The sequence below is a fragment of the Neovison vison genome, chromosome 12, assembly GCF_020171115.1.
Source record: "Neovison vison isolate M4711 chromosome 12, ASM_NN_V1, whole genome shotgun sequence".
NCBI lineage: Eukaryota > Metazoa > Chordata > Mammalia > Carnivora > Mustelidae > Neogale > Neogale vison.
The window spans coordinates 75,892,647-75,910,347 of NC_058102.1; the positions used below are offsets into that span (position 1 = coordinate 75,892,647).

The 17,701-nt window shown below is 36.6% G+C and overlaps 1 protein-coding gene across 1 annotated transcript in view; it reads right to left on the reverse strand.

Moving 5' to 3' along the window:
• CPNE8 (copine 8) overlaps positions 1-17,701 on the reverse strand; it is a 219,592-nt gene that overhangs the window by 160,380 nt on the left and 41,511 nt on the right. The window contains exon 4 of the mRNA XM_044227148.1: positions 9,572-9,675. Within this exon, the coding sequence (XP_044083083.1) occupies positions 9,572-9,675 (104 nt within the window). The remainder of the gene's footprint in view (positions 1-9,571; positions 9,676-17,701) is intronic.

The window sequence follows — 17,701 nt, forward strand, 5'->3', positions numbered from 1 at the left end:
AAAACATTTTTTATTCAAGACAATTTTTTAAGAGTATAATTTAAATCACCAACTACAGCCATATCAAAGGTGAAAATAACCGTGCTGGCTTCTTCCCAAAAATCGGAAACTGTTTTCTCTAAAGGGTATACTGTGGACCTGGGAGAAATAACATGCTGTTTTCAGTTATGTTAAAAGAAAGGAAAAGAAAAGGAGTTTATGTTTTCATCACAAAGCACTTAAGCATCTGCAAATACAATCCCTTTTCATGCCTTTAACAAAGCTTTTTTAATGCTAATATCTCAAAAATATGCAATTTACAGCATACTGCTGAGGGCTTTAGGTTAATACACTGGATTATAATGCATCTGAAATTATCATGGTTTTCCTTTCATGGAATTTTCCTTCTAACTTTTCTAAAAGTATCCAGATCACTCTGGACCTCACCCAGAGGGGTCAGATGTAAACACTATGTCCTAAATAGTTAAAATGTGTGTGTGTGCATATGTGTATAGTGCCATACTTTCACTAAAGAGAAGAGATATATGGAAAGCAGGAAGGAAGTAGTTTACCCCTAAGAAGGTGCCTCCCACCGCCTAAATTTACTCATGCCAATTTTGTAAACTCGAAGCTGGTACTGAAATATTATTACCAGAGTACTGAAGTGGATCCTAAGGATCATGTTTGCCATTAGGGGTAACAGATGTTGACTGGAGTCTTTCCTGTACTTCTGAAATTCCAACGAAGGCCCCAACTGAAAACCAAAGATGCTAAGTATATCCCTTTATGCTTGGCTCAGAGGTGCTCAAGAGTCACTCTCATTAGAGTCAGACCCTTCTCCACAAAGTGACTCATGAAAGTGACAGGCTAGGATCCTACTTCTCAAGCAGCAAGAGGAGGTTCCTTCCACTCCCGAAGGCCAAAAAGAGGAACTCCAATGTCTGAGGTGCCTGAAGGAGTAGACAGCCCCATCCAGTTTCCCAGTCAGAGGCTGCTGAGCTACAGAACCTGCCCACAAGTCCAGCCTGTGGCTGCCAATAAAAGACGATGTCAGGTGACAGGCCTAAGAAATGCCTTCTGAGAACTGAGGAACAAGCAGAATGTGCGGCTTGTGCTACCTTTAGGTCTGGATTCTTCCAGATTCTTCCAGATAAGAGGCTCATACCTCCCCCTCCCAGCTCATCAACCCTTCCCTCTTCAGTCCCTGCTCTCCTGCAAGGAGCTAAAATAAGAGCTCTGAGGAAAGAGGAAGTAAAGAGTTCTGAAGTTTGAGATTAAGGTTTTTTTAAAAAAGATTTTATTTATTCACTTGACAGAGATTGCAAGTAGGCAGGCAGAGAGAGAGAGAGGGAAGCAGGGTCCCTGCTGAGCAGAGAGTCCGATGCGGGTCTCCATTCCCGAACCCTGGGATCATGACCTGAACCGAAGGCAGAGGCTTAATCCTCTGAGCCACCCAGGGGCCCCGAGATTAAACTTTTAAGGTGAAAAGTACGTGGTTCTAGTGAACAAAAGTGACTGCAAACTCTCAAAATCAGACCTCAACATTGTCCTTAACCAATGGGAAAAACTGGAATTAACAGTATTGGGAAGAAATTTTTAAAAGCTTACTTTCCTCAAATAACATTATACATTCCACAATTATCACCATTTGATTTATCAAGAAGAAAAATAACTTGCTAGGTAAGTCAAATCTAGACTCCTAACTACCTTGTTGCTGTTTCAGTCTAAGTGGAAAAACAAGAGTGAAAACGATTCTATCTCATTTCTCCTATTCCCCAGCTCATGTTCTAGAATGATGTGACTACCCACACCTCTTGCTCAAAGACATTTCTGTGCAGCTGTTCTGCCAATCACAGTTTTCAACTGTGACCCAAAAAGGTGATTTATGAGGTACTGATACTATTATCAATGTGGTAATCATAACAAAATAAATAGATGCCAACGTTTATGACCTTATCTGTGATCCATACGTACCATGATAACAGAGACCATGTCTCTTAAATGAAGAGGTACACATCAAATCAAAAAGGCAGGAGAATTTTAAAATTCCTAGTTGATAAACTAATCTTAAATAGGTATCTCAGGCATACTACAGTAACAATAATTACTATGGATTCATCAGGACTTATAGGAATTTGGCCCAGTTGTAACAGAAGACATATTTATTGTGTCTCTCCCTCTCTTTCTCTGTCATTACAATTTTCTATCAGCATTAAAAATTAAAAAAGGAGCCTGAAAACCATTTTTCAAACCTTCCATAATAGGCAATTCTTTACATCACGCACTTTCAGTTTCTTTTCAATTGTTTTTTTAGAATTTTATTAAATCAATGGGCAGATTAAATAAAACAATTCTGAAAAACATTTACATCTGTCTGTTGGACAATTTGGACTACTGTATTCTTCAGCATCACTGTCCCCTCAAGCAGACATACTGTCATAAATGTAGCAGAGTATCGCTCTAGCTCTCTGGGAGATGCAGGTTGGGGTTACAAATGGTTTTATTGCCTATTTTATCCTGTTTTTACTTTCCAAATATCCTACAACCAATACTTCTTCCTAGGGATAACACAATGCTAAGACAAAATTTAAAAACCAATTATAATTGGGTATACTAATGAATAAACAGATACACATAACTAGTAAACAAATACAGTGTTTTCCATCCTTATTTGGTTAGATATGCTGGAAAAATCACAGAGTGAAAGAAAGAAAGAAGAGAAAGAAAAAGAGAGAAAAGGAAAAGAAAAAGGAAAGAAAAGGAAAAAAGAAAATCTGGTGTCACAGGTTAAAGGTGTTATGTGAGATATTCTAATACATGGTAAATCAAAAGGAATTAACTAAAGCGAATCAAAAATACTACATGAACTAAGAGTATACTTGCTGCTTTTCTTGATAATTAGTTATCCCTTTCTCTGGACCTAATTGTTTGGATTTCTCAGAGATGCTATACAATTGAAATAAAGCTCTTTGAATCAAATTGCTGAAATCAGCCAAATGCATTCAAAGGATAAAACGATACATAATTCAATTTTGTAATACACTTTCACATTTTGAACACTACATAATTTCTGTGAAAATCACTATAATTTTTAGAAGAAAAGAGAAAGCTGAAGAAGTTAAAACATATCAATCTACCTACACTAACTTCTGTTACTCTATTTCTTCTTGTCACACTGAGATGAAATAATATAACATGCACCCATTCCTATCAAACACAGCCATTTCCTAACAGTCTTACTTTTGTTTATTTAGATAGATAAAATATATTCTACCATATTATTATATTCAAAGTGCAGCAGAATACTTTAAACATACACTTTCATCAGTATTACATAACCAAGGCAAATATAAAAAAATCCCAGTTTAGACATAATTTTTAGACTTCATAAAATTTTAGAAATTCCAGTTTTGTAGCATTTAATTACAAAGTATTTTAGGCAAAATCTGATCCTTTGAACATATAACACTTTCTTTGCCTTGGTTTTCTCATTTACAAAAGTGGATTAATTCCACCTCAGAAATTTGTTGGGTGGGTTAAAGTTATATATGCATATGATTCTATTACAAACTGTCAATAATAGTAGTAGTAGTACTAATGAAAATAACCTCTTTTGTCTGCACCTACAAACTTATATACTAACTTTCAAACTCCATGAGCTTCAGTAACTACTTCACTGAGTTTACAAGTAACTGGAAGATATTAGTAACAAACATATTAAACCATCTTATCATTTCTTCCTTCTGTATTTTTTCCAGTAAATGTATTGGTTGTGTTTTCCTTTTTTTTTTTTTTTAATTCCCCGAAACACTTACAGCAAAGTTAAACAATATTACCGACTTATCATCCAATACTAGATAAGTATGCGACATAGCAGCAATGCCCTAACTTCCTCCTACCTTTAAGTCTTCCCTTGCTCATGCTAAGCACACCTAGAAAGCTTACGAACATGACATAAGTCTCAGGTGCCTCCCTAACTTAATATATTCTCATCTGGACTCACCAGTTTGTCAGAGTGATTGCTGAAACACTACCCATTTAAAAAGGCATAATATTTGAACATTAACCAGCACTGAGTTCAGTGGAATTATATTCCTTGCACCAGACACTTTTTAAAACCAATTAGTTTCCATAGCCTCATCTTCAGTAGAGATGAGAACATGATCACTAGCCTCTGTGTACAGGTAAATCATTCTTTACCTTCTTTTCCTCTCCAGAATGTTAGCCTAGCTCTTAATTTTTGCTCCTTGGTCTACTGACTAAGAAACATTTAATTGGTGTCATCCTTCTTTTCATTCCACTTGTGAAATTCTGGAATAGCAACAATTACAACATAGATGAAAAAAGGATGAGTAGGACATAGGCTTAAGGAACCAGGGCCAAGTAGGGACAGTCACCTGGCAGCAGCTGCTTGTGACAGGGGCCTTTGGGCAGATAGCAACCAGAACAAAATAGAAAGGGCTCTGAATATCAGAGCTAAAACACAGGAAACAAGTTCAGAGAACAAAGCATGTAGGATCTTGGCTTTACAGGAGAATTCTACCAAACTTTAAAGAAGAATTAACACCTATACTTCTTACACTATTTCAAAAAATAGAAGGGGAAGGAAAACTTCCAAATTCATTCTGAGGCCACCATTACCCTGATATCAAAACCAGATAGACACCAAACCCGAAAAGAGAACTACAGGCTAAAATCCCTGATGAACATAGATGCAAAAATTCTCAACAAAATACTAGCAAACTTAATTCAACAATACATTAAAAAAATCATTCACCACGATCAAGTGGAATTTATTCCTGGGTTTCAAGAGTGGTTCAATATTTGCAAATTTATCAATGTGATATATCACATCAATAAGAGAAAAGGATAAGAAGTACATGATCGTTTCAACAGATGACAAAAAACATTTGACAAAGTACAATATCCATTCATGATTTTAAAAAGCCCTCAACAAAGTAGGGTTAGAGGGAATATACCTCAACATAATAGAGGCTATACATGAAAAAACAGCTATCATCCTTAATGGAGAAAAACTGAGAGCTTTTCCCCTAAGGTCAGGAACAAGACAAGGATGTCCACTCTCACCACTTTTATTCAACACAGTACTGGAAGGCCTAGCCACAACAGTCAGAGAAAAAGAAGATATAAAGGGCAATCAAATTGGTAAAGAAGAAGTAAAACTTAACACTATTTGCAGATGACATGATATTCTAAATGCAGAAAACCCAAAAGGCTCCACCAAAGAACTGCTAGAATTGATCAACGAATTCAGTAAAGTCGCAGGATACAAAATCAATGTGCAGAAATCTTGCATTTTTATACAACAATAATGAAACAGCCAAAAAAGAAATTAAGAAAACAATCTCATTTATAACTGCACCCAAAATAATAAATGCCTACAAATAAACCTAACCAAAAAGGCAGAAGACCTGTACTTTGAAAACTATAAAATATTGATGGAAGAAATTGAAGATGACACAAAGAAATGCAAAGATATTCCATACTCATGGACTGGAAAAACAAATATAACTAAAATGTCTCTACTACCCAAAGCAGTCTACATATTTAATGCAATCCTTATCAGAATACAGCACTTTTAACAAACTAGAACAAAGAATCCTAAAATATTTATGGAACCACAAAGACCGCACACAGACAAAGCAATCTTCAAAAGGAAAAGTAAAACTGGAGGCATCATAATTCTGTACTTCAAGCTATATTACAAAGACATAGTAATCTAAACAGTATGGAACTGGCACAAAAACAGACACATAAATCGATGTTAACAGAACAGAAAACCCAGAAACAAACCCATAATTTTATGGTCAATTGATCTTTGACAAAACAGGAAAGAATATCCACTGGAAAAAAGAAGTTTCTTCAACAAATGGTGTTGGGAAAACTGGACAGCCACATCCAAAATAATGAAAATGGACTGCTTTCTTACACCATATACAAAAATAAATTCAAAATGAATTAAAGACCTAATGTGAGACCTGAAACCATAAAGACCTAGAAGAGAACACAGGCAGTAATTTCTTTAACATCGGACTCTGACATAGCAACTTCTTTCTAGATATGTCTCCTGAGGCAAGGGAAATAAAAACAAAAATAAACTATTGGGACTACATCAAAATAAAAAGCTTCTGGACAGCAAAGGAAACAATCAACAAAACTAAAAGGTAACCTATTAAATAAGAGAAGTATTTTCAAATGAAGTATCTGATAAAGGGTTAATATGCAAAATAAGTAAAGAACTTATAAAACTCAACACCCCCCCCAAAATAATCCAATTAAAAGTGGGCAGAAGATGTGAAGAGATATTTCTCCAAAAAGACATCCTGATGGCCAACAAACACATGAAAAGATGTTGTTCATAATCACTTATCATCAGGAAAATGCATATCAAAACTACAATGAGGGGGTGCCTGGGTGGCTCAGTGGTTAAAGCCTCTGCCTTCAGCTCAGGTCATGATCCCAGTGTCCTGGGATCGAGCCCCGCATGAAGCCATCTGCTCAGAGGGGAGCCTGCTTCCTCCTCTCTCTCTGCCTTCCTCTCTGCCTCCTTGTGATCTCTGTCAAATAAATAAGTAAAATATTTAAAATAAAAAAAAAAAAACTACAATGAGGTACCATCACTCTTGTCAGCATGGCTAAAATCAACAATACAAGTAACGGGCTGTGAAGAAAAGGAACCCTCATGCACTGTTGGTAGGAATGCTAACTGGTACAGTCACTGGAGAAAACAGTATGGAGGTTCCTAAAAAGTTAAAAATAGAACTACCTTATGATCCAGCAATCCCACTTCTGGGTATTTACCCAAGAACACAAGAATATGGATTCAAAGAGATACATGCACCCTGTGTTTATTAGCAGCATTACTTACAATAGCTAAATTATGGAAGCAGCCCAAGTGTCCATCAACTGATGGATGGATCAAGAAGTGGTATATATATACCACTTCTTTATATCACTTCTTTATCCATATATATATATATGAAATATATAACATGCATATATATATATGAAATATATAACATGCATATATATATATATCTTTATGCACGCGTGCACACACACAAACACAACATTATATTATTCAGCCATGATAAAGAATGAAATCTTGCCATTTGCAACGACATGGCTGGTGCTAGAGAGCATAATGCCAAGTGAAATAAGCCAAGTCAGAGAAAGACAAATACCATGTGATTTCACTTATATGCAGAATTTAAGAAACAATACAAATGAGCTAAGGGAAAAAAATGAGAGAGAGAGAGAGAGAGAGACAAATCAAAAAACAGACTCTTAATTATAGAGAACACACTGATGGTTACCAGAGGAGAGGTTACCTCCCAGAAGTGGGAGGATGGGATTAACAGATAATGGGGAGTAAGGAGTGTATTGGTTGTGATGAGCACAGGGTAATGTATGGACGTGTTGAATTACTAGATTGTATACCTGAGACTAATAGAACACTGTATGTTAAGTAACAGAAATTAATACTTAAAAAGCTATGGGATATCTAAGTTGGTCTCAAGGATTAGAATGAGGAATGAGTACTCTTGTCCACATCTGTTCATTCTAATATTTGACTCTGAATAATTTATACTCTGAAAATTTAAAAAAGACTGTAAAAAATTTACATACTGGGATACTTGCTGTAGGATTACATGTAATAGTAGAAATGAAACAACCCAAAATGTCCATCAGTAGATGTTTGGCTACATGAATAGTGTTTTCTCAAGCAATGAAAATTATGCAACATTAAAATAAATGAAAAACATATATATAATACAGTGGCCCAAAAAGATATCTGAAAAATTCAAGTAATAGGAAAATATTTGTGGTTTTCAAAATATTGAGACTCCCATATGTTTATGTATCTTTAAAAAAAAAAAGATCTGCAGGTATGTACGTCAAGTTATTTACATTTTTAGTTATTGGTGGGTTGACGGGTTTTGGCAGGGTGGGGAGGGCATTGAACTAACTGGAAAATTTCACTTTTAAATGCCTACATAACTTTATTATAAATATTTACTACTTTCAAATGAGAGAAAACAATACAGATGAACAAACAATACAAATGGCTGATTTTAGGATAAAGTTAAATCTAAAAGCAGAGGGAAAAAATTAAGCAGGTACCATTCTGTGTGAGAGAGAATTCTTAAGAACAGCAGCTATGAAGGCCTGAACAATGGGAGAACCACATTCGTCATGATTTATATGTGGCTTTTAAGTAACAACAGTATGAGCAATCTCCATGATAAATATGGTCAAGAAATCATTATATTACACTTCAGGATTTTTTCTCAGACATATCATTTTTAGTATTCAACATGGGATTTCAAGGACATAAAAAAGCAAACAGGCATAATAAATTTTGCTTGATAAATATAATGAATATTTAGAACTACTATAACTCTTGAAGGAAAGGGCCTGGTAGAATATTCTCCTTTTTTAAACAGAAGGTTATTTTACTGCACACATTTTAGAGGAAAATGAGAAAGGCTGGTCATGGTAGGTAACTTTCTTTTTACATTAGAAAGTAATCTAGGACTTTTTCAAATATGATATTGATAGCTTTTATTTTAAAAAATTTATAAATTATGACAGCCTGATACATTTTATTGTTTCCAGCTATTTAAAGGCATTTCTATTTTTAAAGACTTATAATGTTCATAAACTATTTTAATTTATTAAGTACATACTATATGTTACAGTTTTCCCTCTCAATAGACTTCCTTTGAACAATATCCAGATATTTCAATAATCACCTTTACATCTGTGAAACAAAAACTGAGTAACAAATACTATCTTACAAACAAACTGACTCTAGATTCTCTGCAGACAAGAAGCTGAATTTAATGATATTTTGATATGGCTAATTCTACATCAAAGTAACAAGAATGTTAAAAGAATCAAAAATTCTGGCTCCAGTATCCTGGGTCTTGATAATAGCAGGCCACGAAGAGATAAAAGGAAGCAAAGTTTAGACAGAGATCCATATTCTATACAAAGACGCAGCTGAGAGAAACTTCAGATCTGGGGGACATGAGGAGTAAGTAAGATCACCTTGGAGTATATGTGGAACTTGTAAAGAAATCACCGAGGCCAAAGATGGTTTGAAAGGACGTCCATATATATCATGCAGCATTTCAGCCTAGTTAAAATGCTCACTAATTTTTTCAATAAATATATAGCCAAAAACCTATAAAATGCAAAGTAACGCTAGGAATAGTGTTCTGGCCATACTCTAAGTAGAATTAATCTACTTTCCTGCCAATATAACCTAGTATTTGTGCAACCATACCCAAATTTTGTATGTCACAAAATTTGCCTTTAAAAATCTATTTTTGGGTACACCTGGGTGGCTCAGTGGGCTAAAGCCTCTGCCTTCAGCTCGGGTCATGATCTCAGGGTCCTGGGATCGAGCCCCACGTCGGGACCTCTGATCAGCAGGGAGTCTGCTTCCCCCCTCTCTCTCTGCCTCCCTCTCTGCCCGCTTGTGACCTCTGTCTGTCAAATAAATAAATAAGATCTTCAAAAAAAAAATCTATTTTTTAACAATGCGAGTTATACCAGAACTTACAAGTCAAAACGAAGGTTCTCCCTTTCTTCAAAAAAGTAGTCCAGGATAAATTTTCGTACAAAATCAGGATTTAAAGTATTATCAATCACTTCAGTCCTTCCAAACTGTAGAGAAAGAGAGAGAGAGGTTAAAATCATGCCTTGCATGGTTACTGATTACAGCATAGCGCCTAGTATTAATATAGTTCCTTGAAAACATAAACAATAAATATCCTAATGACTAGAAAAGTAAAGCCATGCAGGGAAGTTTTTTGAGACAAAAACTATTCATTCTTATTCACCCAGGGAAATTTGAAAATGAGCACTGAGTTCGTTCAAATTATTAGAACAGCAGCTTCTGAAAATTCATATAACAAGCTGTAACACTTTCTCCCCTCTTATCCCCACTTCAAAGCCAAATCCATGCTAGTCAAAGAAGTTATTTCTCCCTTCAATTTTAGTGCATCACAAATATTTTTCTTAACCTAGTGTAGAACTAGGCTAAGCAACATATATTCTTAACAACTGGAGGGGTCCTAGTATTCATAATCAGGAAGTCCTCTGCATGAAACAGTTTATTAGCTGTGTTTTGGGGAGAAATTTCTTATATTCTATTACATACTTCAATAATTTGGGTTTTCTTTTGTTTTGCTTTGCTTTAATTCTTATGGTATAGACAGCCTAAAATGAGATCTTTAATACTTACTGGTTTTAAGCTAGTAAGGTGCACTTTTGCTTTAAAAAAGTAAATTTCTTGGGCGCCTGGGTGGCTCAGTAGGTTAAGCCACTGCCTTCGGCTCAGGTCATGATCTCAGAGTCCTGGGATTGAGTCCCGCATCGGGCTCTCTGCTCAGCAGGGAGCCTGCTTCCCTCTCTCTCTCTGCCTGCCTCTCTGCCTACTTGTGATTTCTCTCTGTCAAATAAATAAATAAAATCTTTAAAAAAAAAAAAAAAGTAAATTTCTCTTCTTAGGGGAAGTAGAAAACAAAAACAAAACTTTCTAGTCGTTCAATGTGAAAGAAGGTCACCAGGCTCTGCTTCCAAAGTCAGACCAAAAATATAAATTTTACAACTCTCTCTCTCTTTTTTTTTTTATTCAGCTTATATTCTCCTCCTTCTACTCCCATGGAATTCTAATAAGGGAATTTTAACCTTTAGTTATGAACAGATTTATGCATGCCATCTTATCAGAGAACAAACTTTTATTAAAGTTCACAGAAATACTATTTTTTAATAGGAATAAGAGAACTGTGCTAATCCACTAAAAAGTGAAGGTCATGCTTACATAAATTTTGATAATAAAACTATGGTAGAAAATACTGATGACAAAGGAATTACCATGACTATTGCTAACTAATTATACACACACACACACACACACACACACACACACACAAAACAGTTTATAGAGGCTTACATATCTGACAATGTCTATATCATGAACCAGTATCATATAGACAAACCACAACTGAGGTCATTCATTCAGCATTTCCAAAATATTAAACACTTCCTTTGAATAATAGTAATTATTATAGCCATTTATTGAGTACTTACTTGGTTTCAAGTACTTCTCACACATTACTTTAAATCTTTAGCTTAACCATGAAAGGTAGGTGTTATTAGTCCCAATTTAAGGATGAGAAATCTTTAAAAATAAATCAATAAATAAAGATGAGAAAATTGAGGCAGAGGATTCACAACCTTTGGCTATAAAATCTTTCTAGGACTCTCCTTTATTTCAGAATAGAACATGTGAGGCCCTGAGAAGATCCAATAATGAGCCTATCCAAGATTCCTAATTTTTAAAAAGTGAGACTGTACCAAAGAACCATGTGCTGGCCATACCCATACACCCCAAAAGAGCAGTGCAGAGGTCAATAAGTTTAAGTCTGGACCTTTCCACTGCCTGGAAGCTCCCCTGGCCACAGCTGGGAGCACCAAACCAGCAAACACTCAACACTCTGAAACAGAAATTCAGCCAGGATCCACATTCCCCAGCACCCAAATCCCTCTTATAGATTTGAACCCAAACTCACACTCAGAGGAGAGAAGACAGAGTGAAATTTCCCAGTGTGGGCCCCACTGAGCTACAAGTCAACAATTTTCCAGGGCCCATGAGCCATGAACACACTCACAAGCCTGTTTGCTGGGGACAGCGGGCTTGTCAACAATATGGGTAGCTGCATATACTCTGCTATCAGATTAATAGGCAGCCATTAAAATTTTAGCTCATCATTGTAAGGACCTATTTAGAAACTGTCCCTGCTCCCCTTCCCCCAGGGGATTTACAGGTAACAAAGCCCAGATACAAAGGTGGGTCAGGCCAGGCAGAGAGATGCATACTGTCTCCCTGGTTACCAAGGAGTATGGGCCCCGCCCTTTGGGAGCCCTTTCGGGCACCAATCCCAATCAAGGTGTGATAGGCTGGTTCAAATGTCTACTAGGGTAAATTGTAACTCAACTGGTCACCTAGCATCACTGTGGAGTTTCCTGTGTGTGTTACAATCTCATTGGGACCTGTGCGTGGCCAGGCCCGACCGCATGGCCTTTGCCCTTAAAAGTTAGACTGTGAAACAGAGAAGGGTCGCCCTCTCTTGTAAGAGGTGCGGCCCCAAACGTTTGGTTAGATTCTTGATGCTTGGCGCGAAATATAGCTTTGCTTGACCTTCGCTTTGTATCAGCCTCGCTCCTTTAATCACGGACCCATTATTGGGGCATAACAATCATCTCTACATTACAAACACTTATTACAGTAGGCCTTCCCACACACAGCCCTGAAACTGCTTTCCATTATCTCGCCAGTAACCTCCACATCGCACAATCCGGCAGTCACTCCTCGGCAGCATGGGACGTGGCTGTCTCCGCTTTCCTTCCTGAAGCAGTCTTTTCTTGCTTTTGACACCACACTCCTGTTTCTCTTCCCCTCCTAGACTCTCAGGCATGCAATCTCTCATTCACAGAAGCCAGTTCTAGGCCCCCTTCATCTGCCTATCTTCACTCTTCTGTTATTTTATCTGTTCCTTTGGCTTTAAATCCCACCTACATGGTGGTAACGTCCAAAAGCAAGCATCAGCCCACACTCACCTCTGAGTTCGCTCATGCACACAACTGCCTTCTCGTCTGCACATGTGGTTGTCTAACACATCCCGCAGAATTACTATCGAACTTTGAATACTGATTTTATACCACAACCAGTACTCCAACCCTGTCCTTACCAAATCTACCCCTTGGCAGTAAATGACACCATCATCTTCTCGGTTGCCATAAACGGGAGTCAAACTTCCGAACTCCTTCCTTTTAACCCACCAACTCCTCTTCATCACCACCTCGTAAACTGGCAATTCCAACCTCACACACATCTCCCAGCTGTCTCCTTCTCTCGGGATCTCTTGTCCACAGCTTACGTCAAGCTTTTCAGCTTTCTCATGGACCACCTCAGGGCCCCCCTATCTCACACCTTTGTGTACTCTTGCTCTCCCTCCAATTCTTCCCCCATATAACTTTCAAAATAATCTTTTGAAAAAGTTTAAACACAGCCATGCAATTTCAGCTCCCCAACAGTCTCTAATGGCTTCACATAATACTTCAAACAAAACCTCTTTTCTTTTGTCTGCAGGACTGGCTCATTTCTACCTCTTGGTTTCATCATGGGTTAGTATCTCCTCTTTCTCTTCTCCCTGGCCAGCTGGTCTTCTTTTAGAGCCCTTTATTCACCAAATCCTTTTTATCCCATGGCCTTTGCACCTATGTGAATAACTCCACTCTTCGATGGCTGACTTTTTCTCATCTTTTAAACCTCTATTTAAATGTCAGTCTTCCGGCTCTAAATACACATGCTAATAATGTTGGCTCCCTACCCCTAAAATTATTCTCCTTCATAGCACCTGTTTCTTTCCTTTGTAAAACTTATATTTTGTAATTATACTTTTATTTATTTGTTTTATATTCCCCTTACTAGACAGTATGTTCCAAGAAGGCACAAGACATACACAACTTTGATTTACACCGGTACAAAAATGAACAAATGATTAGCTAAAGGAGATCTATATTGTTCAAAGAGAAAAGAATCAAAGATCCTGTATAGTATAACACCAATTTTGATGAAAATATATGTTTATATAGAGAGATAAAAATAGAGGAAGGTATACCAGAATATAGAAATTATCTTCTAATTTTTTTCATTATTTATTTCTGGGCTTTCTTAATTTCTTGCAATGAGTATTTTCTACTTTCAAAATCAGAAACAGGAGTGCCTGGGTAGCTCAGCTGGTTGAGCGTCTCACTCTTGGTTTTGGTTGGGGTCATGATCGCAGGATCATGGGATGAGGCTCTCGGTGCCCACTGCAGAGTCTGCTCGAGATTCTCTCTCCCTCTCGATCTCCCTCCTGCCTGTGCACTCTGTCTCTCTCTTTCTCTCTTAAATAAATAAAATCTTTAAAAAAATTAAAAATATAAAACTTTTAATTGGTGTTATTGTTTTTTTAATTCTTTTTACTATGAAAAGTGAAAACTGGCAGTAATAAGAAAGCACAGATACATTATGACTAGTAGTTTAGCTCACGGGAAATGCGTTAGTTCTTTCCCAGAGGCTGGATTATATTAGCTATCAACCAAGTGATTAATCTTTTTGACTTGAAATGAAATTTGTCTCAGCTAATGCCTCATACTACCAAATCAGAAATTTCTAATTCCTTAGAAAATGTACAGCTGCATATTAATTCTACGTAGATCAGAGGGAACTAAAATTTGAAGGAAAGACTATTATTAATAACCTTTATCGATGGTATACAACCAGAAACAGCTACATTTGAAAAAACTGCAACTTATATCCTACAAAGTCTTCTTCTGAGTATCAACTATCCTGGATTGTCAGAAGTACCTACAGAGCTGATTACCATAATCTCTGGCACAATGAACATATTTAAATATGTGGACAGTCAAGCCCTTTTACATAATTATACAGTATTATGCTTCATCATCCCACAATGAGAAAAATGTGAGAAAAATGCTTTTACTCAACAAGTGTGAAAATTTTCAGTCATTTGAAAGAAGTATGTAAACTGTTAATTTTATTGGAACATAAAACACTATTTCTTATAAAACTTTAAGCAAAAAAAAAAAGAAAGAAAGAAAGAAAGAATTCGCAATCAAGTCTTTGAAAGTTTTCCTTTGTTTTATGCTTGAGCTAATCGGATAAATACCTACTTTTCCAATTTAGGAACAAATCCTGCAGAAAATGATAGAATGGAAATATTCCTGATTTCTAAATCAACTTAATTGTTAGACTGCTTCAGAGGAACATTCCTAGAAGAACATGCATCTATTTATGGCATCAAGCAGATGAACTCTGTTTTGATAAAAATGTTCAGAAAGGTCTGATATATTGTGAAGGCCCAGAACAACCACCCAGGTCATATTCATGTGTCAGCGGAAGTGAAAATGATGAAGAAAAATGTCATCTGCACGAGTGCACATTTGTAATTTGGTTATCATAAAAGAATTAAATCTTACTGGTGATGAGCATGGTCTCAGAAAGTAGACAGGAAGGCCAGATAAACTGAGTATTACAAAAAGAATATTAAGATAAATTCAATAAAAATGCTCAGTTTAGGACTATACATATCCAATTTGCATAAAGGATGCAAACTGCAAGCACACAGCCACCCACATCAACACTACACCATTTGAACATATTTCCTCTTAAAAGTGAAACACTTGGATTACCAGAAAATCCATGGACCTCCTTGTCTGAGGGAGATACAGTTTGTCATGTAACTCATTATCTAAGGCTTTTCTTTCTTTCCTTCCTTCTTTTTTTTAATGTAGCAAAGATCTGAAATTCCCTTAATTATATAAAGACACTGGAAAATCTGAAGGCTTTATCTAGGTCCTCCACTGTTACAGATGACTGAGATGTTGCTCTAGATGTAAATGGGGATATAAATTCACACACAGAAAGACAAAGCATGTTATTTCACATAAGCGGTTTTTATTCACTTTTTAGGATCTTCTATTTTTAGGAATGAACCTAAATTATTAACCAACAAAAAAAAGGAAACCCTGACCACAACCCTATAATGGTCACACATAAAATGCAGAAAGGACTGGGATGCCTCAGTCGGTTAAGCATCTGCCTTCGGCTCTCGGTCATGATCCTAGAGTCCTGGGATCGAGTCCCACATCCAGCTCCCTGCTCAGTGGGAAGCCTGCTTCTCCCTCTGCCTGCCACTCCCCCTGCTTGTGCTCACTCTCTTGCGCATTCTCTCTCTCTGACAAATTTTTTAAAATCTTTTGCCAATGAGGTTTATCCGAGGCGCGATTATTGCTAATTGAAAAATTTTAAAAAGAAAAAGAAAATACAGAGAAGACTACATCCCACCAGTTTTTAAAATTATAGTGCTTTAAAACCGTGATTAAACATTTTAATATAATATCATACTCTAAAAAACGTTTTAAAAAACTGTTAATCGTGTCATGGCTTGCTGTTAATTCTGTGATTAATGACATGTTTTACCATCTGAAGAGAAAAAAAGAAAATGGACTCAATTTATCAGGGAGGTCCTTATTGGGGAATATGGGTTAATTTTCATCATGTATCAGTTAGGTTTTCATTTATGTAACACAAAATATTTTTTAAATGAATTGAGTAGATTATTATTTTCCTCTACCCTATTATTTTAAATTAGACTGTTTTACTTAGTTATTATTTAAATTCAATTGAAAATAAACTTAAAAATGTATTCACATCAACCCTGAAGTCTCTGAATAGTTAAAAGCAGTTCTATCCACAGATGCATAATAAATATTGTTGATGCACATTCACTAGAAAGTGGGCAATTATTAATTTCACATACTCAAAACTAACTTTTGACAATTATCTTTAAAATCCTCCAAAGGAATAATTCCTAGATTTTTTTTTATAAGATTTTATTTATTTATTTGAGAGATCACAAGCAGGCAGAGAGGCAGGCAGAGAGAGAGGAGGAAGCAGGCTCCCTGCTGAGCAGAGAGCCCAATGCGGGGCTCGATCCCAGGACTCCGAGTTCATGACCTGAGCCGAAGGCAGCGGCTTAACCCGCTGAGCCACCCAGGTGCCCCCCTAGATTTTTTTTTAAGAATTATTACATTCTAGGGGCATCTGTGGGTGCCTCAGTGGCTCAGTCGTTAAGCATCTGCCTTTAGCTGAGGTCATATCCCAGGCTTCTGGGATAGAGCCCAGCATCAGGCTCCCTGCTCAGAGGGAAGCCTGCTTCTCCTTCTCCCACTCCCCCAACTCGTGTTCCCTGTCTTGCTGTGTCTCTCTCTGTCAAATAAATAAATAAAATCTTAAAAAAAAAAAAGGAATTATGACATTCTTTAACTGTCTTTCATTAAGACTTCACAACACACTTTGTCCCCTTCCTAAAATTATTCTATAAATAGACCTTTAGGCATTGTATTGGCACTGAAATTCTTAAATTTTCAATGTTTGTTTTTGTGAGTTTCATTCACGGTTTTTTTTTTTTTTTTTTCCTTTAAACTTGGCAGGGAAACAAAAAAACTGCAAAGCTAAGTTTGGGAATTAGTTTCATTCAAAAATGATCAGAACAAACTTTTGCTTCTGCCAATGACAAATTAAGTTGTTTCAGACAAACTTTTCCCCTGAGAACAGCTAGAAAAATCTGACAAAATATAAAATAATCTTTTTGGAGGCACCAGAGAGCTAACAAAATGTTATACGTGTGAAACCAAAAACCTGGAGAAAAGAGAAGCCAAAAGAGGGGCCCTGTGTTTGAAAAAGAAGCAAACCAAACTGATTTCAACGATCTCATCAAACTGGGGGGGAGGGGGACAACAGAGTTTTTAAAAATCATCAAAGGATTTTTAACTGAGGGACTAAAAAAATACGGTAGAGTTGGGACCCTAAGAGGCTACTCCAGATGAATCAGAAGAACAATCCTCAAGAAGTATGAAGCTCAGCTCAGAGGGAGTCAAATCTTTAACTGACTAAAGATAAACTTTTCCTAGCCTAGTTATTTCCTAGCCTAGTTATTTCCCCAGAAGCAAAAGGAAACCCACTCTGGGGAAATATTAAATCATCCAATGCCTCAAGTATATTGCTAAATTTTCTTATACAATATTCAGCAATAAGTAACAGGCATGAGGCTTTCTG